Consider the following 7430-nt stretch of genomic DNA (forward strand, 5'->3'; position numbering starts at 1 on the left):
TCTCTCTCTCTCTCTCTCTCTCTCTCTCTCTCTTTAAAGATTTATTTATTTATTATGTATCCACTGTTCTGCCTGCATGTATACCTGCAGGCCAGAAGAGGGCACCAGATCTCATTACAGATGGCTGTGAGCTACCATGTGGTTGCTGGGAATTGAACTCGGGACTTTTGGAAGAGCAGCCAGTGCCCTTAACCTCTGAGCCATCTCTCCAGCACTATTGTGATGTTTTGATAACCAAAGAAATTGAGTAAAAGGAGAGTATCTGGGATGGCCAGACAATTCAGCAGGTAAAGACACTCACTGCCAAGTCTGACAACCTAAGGTTGATCCCCAGAATCCACATGGAGGAAGGAAAAGACCTATTCCCACAAACTACTCTCAAGTCCACATCTGTGCTGTGTGTGGTACTAATACACACACGCACACAATGTACACATATATACACACACACAGAGTAAATTAAAATGTAATAAAAAAATTTAAAAAGACTATATCATAGTCTGATATACCACAGCAGATCAAATCAGAAAATTATCAAGAAGTAGACAAGAAAAAGATAAAAATGGTTGGAAAGAGAGAGTATGATTTTCTCTTTGAACCTTAGCTTACAAAAATCCAGAAAAGCAAAGCCAAAGAGAAACTATTGTCTAAAGGTAACAAATCCCCCAAAAAGAGATACCATCTGAGAATAGCTGGCAGTGGCAGCTGCCAGGCTCAGTGGTGAAGCACTTGCTTCGCAGGCCTGCCAGCACAGGTGGAAGGGAGAACTGAGGCTACAAAGTTGCCCCTTGGCCTGCACACACAGTAACAATAAATAAACACAGTAATAAAGAGCATTTGGAAAAAGATATCTTGTGGGCCATTCTCATTCAAACCACTAAAAAATGGAGATATGAATGCTTAGAATCAAAATCATCACCAAAGTCATTTTTATAAAGCTTCCTCCTTCCTTCCTCACGTCACCCTCAGAATTTCCAGCTTCAAAATTAATTAATTAGTTAATTTCATTTTGTGTTTCTGAAAATGGTTCCCACTCTATAGCCCAGGTTGGCCTTGAACTGACTATGTAGTCCAGGTGATCCTTGAACTCATGCCATTCCTCCTGCCACAGCCTTTTGAGTGCTGGGATTGCAAGCAAGAATTACCCTCTCCAGCCACTTTCTAAACTTAAGACCTCATCAGCAGGAATTTCTTTACTATGCCTGGAAGTCTTACCAACAGTCAACAATCCTCAAAACTACAAAGATATCCCCCCCAGGTTTTCTCCTGAAGTCCAATTTAAACTGCCTAAGCCTTTGGGCCACTCCACATCACTTACTATTCAGGTTGTATCTGGAATTGAGATTCCTTTTGACGTAATACAGGATAGCAGGTACTTTCCAATTCATGTCAAACTGCACAGCTTCATACTACAGGAGGTAAAACACAAGGGGCAGAAGGGGTAGCTCAGTGGTAGAGTGTTTGCCTATTGTGCATAGGCTCTTGGTTTAATCCCCAGCACTAAAATTCCCCACTCTAGAAAAAGAAACAATACAGTGTCCTATCATAACAATGTATCTCATTACTTCTCATCGAGATAAGCAGAGGCCAGGACCCAGGTACTATTTAAAAAAAAAAAAAAAATTCCTAAAGCCATTTATTTCCAAAGCTTCCTTCTTCCATTGTGAACCTTGCAGGCACTCATTAGGGGCCTGAGAATAAAAAAACCCAAACAGTGGTGATGGCACAACCCTTTAATACCAGCACTCAGGGGGCACAGGCAGGCAGATCTCTGTGAGTTCGAGGCCAGCCTGGTCTACACAGCAAGTGCTAGGACAGACTTCAAAGCTAAAGAGAAATCCTGTCTCAAAAAACAAAAACAAACAAACAAGGAAAGGAATGCTAACAAAGACAGGTGGATAAAGGGGGAATGGAGCTGAATTACACCTGTAATCCCTGCACTCTGGAGGCTGAGGCAGAAGCATAGTGAAATAGAGAACAACCTGGCTCACACAGCAACACCCTCTCTTCACCTTCCCATGAAAGGGGGAACAGAAATGTTTTGATTTACCTTATCAATAGGTTCAATAAGAAAGTCATTGAAAAGATACCACTGCTGGTGAGTCACACCCTGTGAAGAGAAAGGGCAGTGATAGCTGGTCTACTTATACTAGAAGCTCAGGGCCAGCCGTGGGACTGCACTGCAGCCATCTCTTCTAGGAGTGTTTTCCTGGTACCAACAGACTCACCTCCTTGCGCTGGTGGTAGGTCTCGCCTACTTTGATGTGAGCCACCAAGCTGCCTCCTGTTCGTGAGTCCAGGATGTGTACCACAGTAGCCATCAGGTCATACACATAGACACCATGCTCCTCCTCTGCCCTGGCTGGACCCCACTGTGAGGGGGGTACCCAGGCTACTAAGCTATGTTTAAGGATTGGGGTTTGGGATGAGGGATGGGGATAAAGGGAAGAGGGAAGGGAGTTCTAGGAATGGGGAGTCAGGGCAGATTATCTTCATCTTAGTTCATCTATGACTTCCCAACACTAAACTGAGTTATTCTGGAAAACCCCACAACTGGCAGATACCCTTTATTCTTGTCCTTGGTCCCGGGTTCCACCAACCCCTTGCCCTGCCTTCACTCCCTCTCTTCTCCCATTGTTCCAACAACCTGCATCTCATTCCCATCAGTCCAATTGTAAACTTCCAGCCCTTTGTTCTTGGTCATCTGCATGCGAATGGAAAACGGAAGCCAGACATTCTTCAGCTCCTCAAAGGAGGAACACAACAAGCCCTCTGGACTCCTGGGTTCCTTCCTATCAGGACAGAAGAATAAGAAATGTGCTCTGAAGATACCTAGCCAATTAACAGAGGACTCACCAAGTAGTCCCACCATTTGATGACACGGTACCTACCGGTCAGCCAAGGTAAACTCCTTGTTCTTAATATCCCCACCGTATTTCTTCACCGCTATTTTGAAGGCAACCTGAACACACAGGAAAGACATCAAGATTCCTAAGAACATAATCATACATAGAAGTAAAACAAGTAATAAAAATAAAAAGAGCGCAAAGAAAAATAAAAAAAAAAAAAAGAACGCTTCAAAAGTCCTGCTTCCAACCAGGCGGTGTTGGTGCATGCTTTAATCCCAGCACTCAGGAGGCGGAGGCAAGCCATCTTTGAGTTTGAGGCCAGCCTGGTTTATCTACAGAGAAAGTTCCAGGACTGCCAAGACATAGAGAAACTGTCTCAAAAAAACCACACACACACAAAAAAAGGTCCTGTTTGCAATCATCACCTCAGCTTGTGATCTCCAGAAATCAGCCTCTTTTGAGCTATTCACTTCACAGTTAATGACAAGAATGTCTGGCAGATGTCGGATGTTGCGGGTCTGAATCTGAAGAATGAAACAAGAAACGGCAGAGTCTATAGAAAAAGAAACCTAGACAGGGTTGGTAAACCTGGAGCTCCTCTTCCCACTCCCTTAGATCTCTGGAAGGCAATGCTAACAGTGCCCGGAGGCAGACCATGGACCACAGCTACTCACTGTGGGCTGGTACTTCTCACAGCTGTCACACCAGGCCTGCGTGTTCTGCTCCAGGCAGATACTTCGCTTCAGGATGTGAGCAAAGTCATAGTTCTTCCCGGCTTTATCTGAGGAGAAACTGGATATTTCACTCCAAGCTCTCCCCTCCACCCATGGTCCCCCACACCAAGGTGATAACCAGGTAAGTGAGGGAGCCTCCCCAGCCCAGCTGCAGGGTCTACCACAGATCTACCCTCAGGGTAGGAGAGTGTGAAGAGCAGAGTGGAGGAGGCTCGCACAGTCTCGCTGCCACAGCGGCAGAGGCTACAGTTCTCCATCTCACAGCTGAACAGCTGCCCGATGACAGAGTCCCCTGACGAACAGAAACTGCTGAGAGTGGAGAGGGCAGCATATACACAAAGGGTTAGAAGATCCTTTAAGACTCAGAGGGGCATGCTTTGGTGGCATTATTCTCGTCCAGCTCCATACCTTCCTCCAGCGCCTCGATAAGCCTGGGGGACTTCTAGCTCCTGCATATCTTGGTGCAGCTGAGTGAGAATGAAGCAGTTCCACCTCTGGATAAGCCTGGCCAGGCTGCCCTTGCCTGAAGCCTCATCCGAATCAGCCAGGATGAGACCCAGTGCTGAGGCCTCAGGAATCGTGCGGAATGCTCGAAGAAAATTACTGCCCTGGAAGAGGGTTATGTTGATAAAAAAGGGTTACTTTCTGTTCTGTGCCATTTGCACGGCAATGCCCTTTTCAACCATCCATCTTCCGTCCCTTGCCCTTTTCAGTGTCCCCAGACTTGAAGGACGGACCTGACAAGGATCGCCACGAGAAAGCTCCAGCATATGGAAAAGGAAGCCGAGCTCACATGCCAGGCAGAACTCCTTCTGGCACAGGTGGTTCTGGATTAGACAGCGAACAGGCTCCAAGAAGTAGAGCACCTGGAGGGAAGAGCAGGAGAGCTGGTGCGGGACACTGGGAGGGGGGAAAAGACGGGGGTGCTCTGTGAGCCACCGGAATACAAAGCAGGACTCCACTGAAGCTAAGGAGCTCACAGAGGAGACTTGAAGTATGGGGTGCATAGGAGATGAGGCTTGACTGAGGAGACCTAGGAAGAGCAGAGCAGGGACTAAGGGGCAATGGGAATGAAGAAAGGCAGGAAGCATGTTCAAGCTCAGGAAGAGCCAGCCCTTACCTGGATCATGCAATTACAGTAGGCATTGGGGATATGGGGCTCTAATCCAGCAAACAGTGTCTTATTGTAGTGCTTGAAGTCAAAGTCTTCCAGCCCTAGCTTGGAATATTTGATGGTTACCTAAGGCAGAATAGTTTGAGCAGAATGAGTCAAACCTTTTTCCAGAAGCTCCCTCCTGGGTCTGGAGTTGTAGAGGAGACTTATTGATTAGACTCAATGATTTTCCATATAATCCCTTTCCCCCACATCCCACAAGAGCCCTGAATCTGTGTCCCCAGCACCTTTCGGTACTTCTTAGAAACCATGTGCAGATGCGGCTCTTCTTCTCGCCCTATCGGGGACTCCGTGACTTGGCTGAAGTTGTCAAATTCACTGTCCGACTCCTTTAGTCGATAGGGAATCTAGGGTTTGTGTTTTGGAAAAAGAGGAACTCTGTTGGATGTCTTAAGCAGCTTTGGCTTCCCCTTTACTTTTTCCTGTCTGTTTCTGTTTTTTGTTTTGAGATGGGGTCTCACTGTGAACCCCTTGTTGGCCTGGAATTCAGTATGTAGACCAAGCTGGCCTAGAATTCCGCCTTTGCCTCCTAAGTGCTGGAATTAAAGGCACGAGCCACCACAACTGACTCTGTTATTTTGTTTGTTTTGAGGCAGGATCTCATGTAGCCAAGGCTGGCTTCAAATTCAATATGTAGCCAAAAAACCCTTGACCTGTCCAGCCATCCAGGGCTGGGGTGGCCAATGTATGCCACCTCGCCTAGTGCTCACTTAATTCCCTTTTTTCCCTATCTTTCAACATAACTGTGCTTACAGAAATATATCCACATCGGTTAATGAAATAGAATTAAGTTTAATTTGTACATGGTTTATGATTTTAAAAAACCAACATGCCTGCCATCTAGTTTATTTTTGTCTACTACAAACACATAAAAGATCCTCCACTAAAATGCTGCCAACAGAGACAGAAAGAACATCGAGAGATATGCCTTTGGTTTGTCTCAGAAAATTAACTCATGGGCTGGAGAGATGGCTCCACTGTTAAAAGAGCACTGGCTGCTCTTCCAGAGGTCCTGAGTTCAATTCCCAACACACACATGGCAGCTCACAACTATGTAAAACTCCAGTGCCAGGGGATCTGACACCTTCACACCAATGCACATAAAACAAAATTTAAAAAAAAGGAAAGTAACACATATTACCATATTACACTGAAAAAGGTTATAAATTTGGGGCAGAATAAACCTGATGACCCCAGTTCAATGCCCAGATCTCAAGGTAGATGGAAGAATCAATTCCTCTGACCTCCACAGGTGCTTGTGACACACACACATCTATACAATAATAATTTTTAATGAATTTTAAAGTCTACAAAATTGTCATACTTTAATCCCAGCACTCGGGAGGCAGAGACAGGCGGATCTCTGTGAGTTCGAGACCAGCCTGGTCTACAGAGCTAGTTCCAGGACAGGCTCCAAAGCCACAGAGAAACCTTGTCTCGAAAAACCATAAAAAAAAAATTGTCATAAATGCTGTAATTTTTCACCACCACCATTTACTTCCTGAACATCCGTGACTATTCTGTTATTGTCAACATTTTCACCTCCATAAGCATTTACCCTATCTATTTTGTTACGCTGCCCTTAACTGCTCCAGCCCGAGTAACAGCTTCCCTTTGAAAAGTTCTGGGAGAATGCTAATGACATTCTTTTGGCATTTAAAACCAAGATATAAATAATTTCTGATGTTGCTAATGTCTTACTTTCAACCAAATAACTTTCCTAAGGGATAAAACCACATTATCTCTGACTTAGACAAGCATAGCTCCTTGAATTCTGTCCACACCCCCCAAACCTTTACTATCTAAAAACGAAACAAAAACTAGTAAAAGGTAAGAGAACACAGTAGGCTCCCCTCTGAACACACCTGATTGCGCAGCCTGGTGCGAGGGTTGGGTGCGTAGCCAATGAAGCCCACTTTCTTCATGGTTCGAAGAATCTCTGCATCCACAGGCGGTGCTCGCCTATAACCCAGTGCCATTCTAGGGCTTGAAGGCTCACGACAGCCACCCATGCCTTTCCCAACCCATGGGTTCAGAAAGGGAAACAAAGCCTTTAAGGCAGACAAAACTAACCATAGCAGTGGACTAATAATCAGGCTAACAGAAGCGTCTATTCCCCTGGGCCCCACCCTCCATCCGGCCCAGGGGCCAGGTACAACCTGGGAGCAGGAGCAGAGTTGGCAGCAGGCCAGTCGGAGAGCAGCGTGTCAGTGGTGAGAGGGACAGGAATAAGGGAGAGAGGCAGCAGGTCCTGGCTCCAGTCCAGAGGCGGCAATGTGTCCACAAGACAGGGCAAAGCAAATTCAGTCTCACGGGAGTAGGGGTTGAAGGACGGTTCAGGGGAATCAGTCCAGAGATGCACACAGCCCTCAGAATCCCCAAAGGCCAGAGCCTGCTTGCTGGCTGACACGTCAAAAGTCATCAGCAGAGGGCCCACGGCACTCACATGAAAGATGTCGGCTGGGTTGGCCAGGCCTGTGGGCTCACAAAACTGGCACTGACCTAGGAGAGGAAAAGAAAAGGCAGACCAGTGAGCTATGAAAAGTGCAAAGAGAAGAAACCCTTTACACTCTTACCCTCTTTATTATCAGGGAGATGGACACCAACATCCTGTCCTAGACACAGAGAGAACACCGCCTCATGCGTTCTCATAGGCATAGAAACTCTACTCCC

The 7430-nt window shown here is 46.2% G+C and overlaps 1 protein-coding gene across 4 annotated transcripts in view; it reads right to left on the minus strand.

Moving 5' to 3' along the window:
- The window catches only part of Pan2 (poly(A) specific ribonuclease subunit PAN2), a 24673-nt gene that overhangs the window by 9747 nt on the left and 7496 nt on the right, over positions 1 to 7430 (minus strand). For 3 of the 4 annotated variants that reach the window (XM_005371197.3, XM_026778038.1, XM_026778040.1), the window contains 14 exons: positions 6917 to 7259; positions 6623 to 6719; positions 4985 to 5104; positions 4704 to 4823; positions 4321 to 4449; positions 3992 to 4191; positions 3756 to 3892; positions 3524 to 3630; positions 3275 to 3373; positions 2892 to 2962; positions 2648 to 2792; positions 2229 to 2372; positions 2051 to 2110; positions 1319 to 1409 (listed from right to left, as the gene is read on the minus strand). In XM_005371197.3, coding sequence (XP_005371254.1) covers positions 1319 to 1409; positions 2051 to 2110; positions 2229 to 2372; positions 2648 to 2792; positions 2892 to 2962; positions 3275 to 3373; positions 3524 to 3630; positions 3756 to 3892; positions 3992 to 4191; positions 4321 to 4449; positions 4704 to 4823; positions 4985 to 5104; positions 6623 to 6719; positions 6917 to 7259 — 1863 coding nt within the window. The remainder of the gene's footprint in view (positions 1 to 1318; positions 1410 to 2050; positions 2111 to 2228; positions 2373 to 2647; positions 2793 to 2891; positions 2963 to 3274; positions 3374 to 3523; positions 3631 to 3755; positions 3893 to 3991; positions 4192 to 4320; positions 4450 to 4703; positions 4824 to 4984; positions 5105 to 6622; positions 6720 to 6916; positions 7260 to 7430) is intronic. The other variant, XM_026778039.1, reaches the window with a different exon arrangement.

Source organism: Microtus ochrogaster, unplaced genomic scaffold (assembly GCF_000317375.1).
Source record: "Microtus ochrogaster isolate Prairie Vole_2 unplaced genomic scaffold, MicOch1.0 UNK99, whole genome shotgun sequence".
NCBI lineage: Eukaryota > Metazoa > Chordata > Mammalia > Rodentia > Cricetidae > Microtus > Microtus ochrogaster.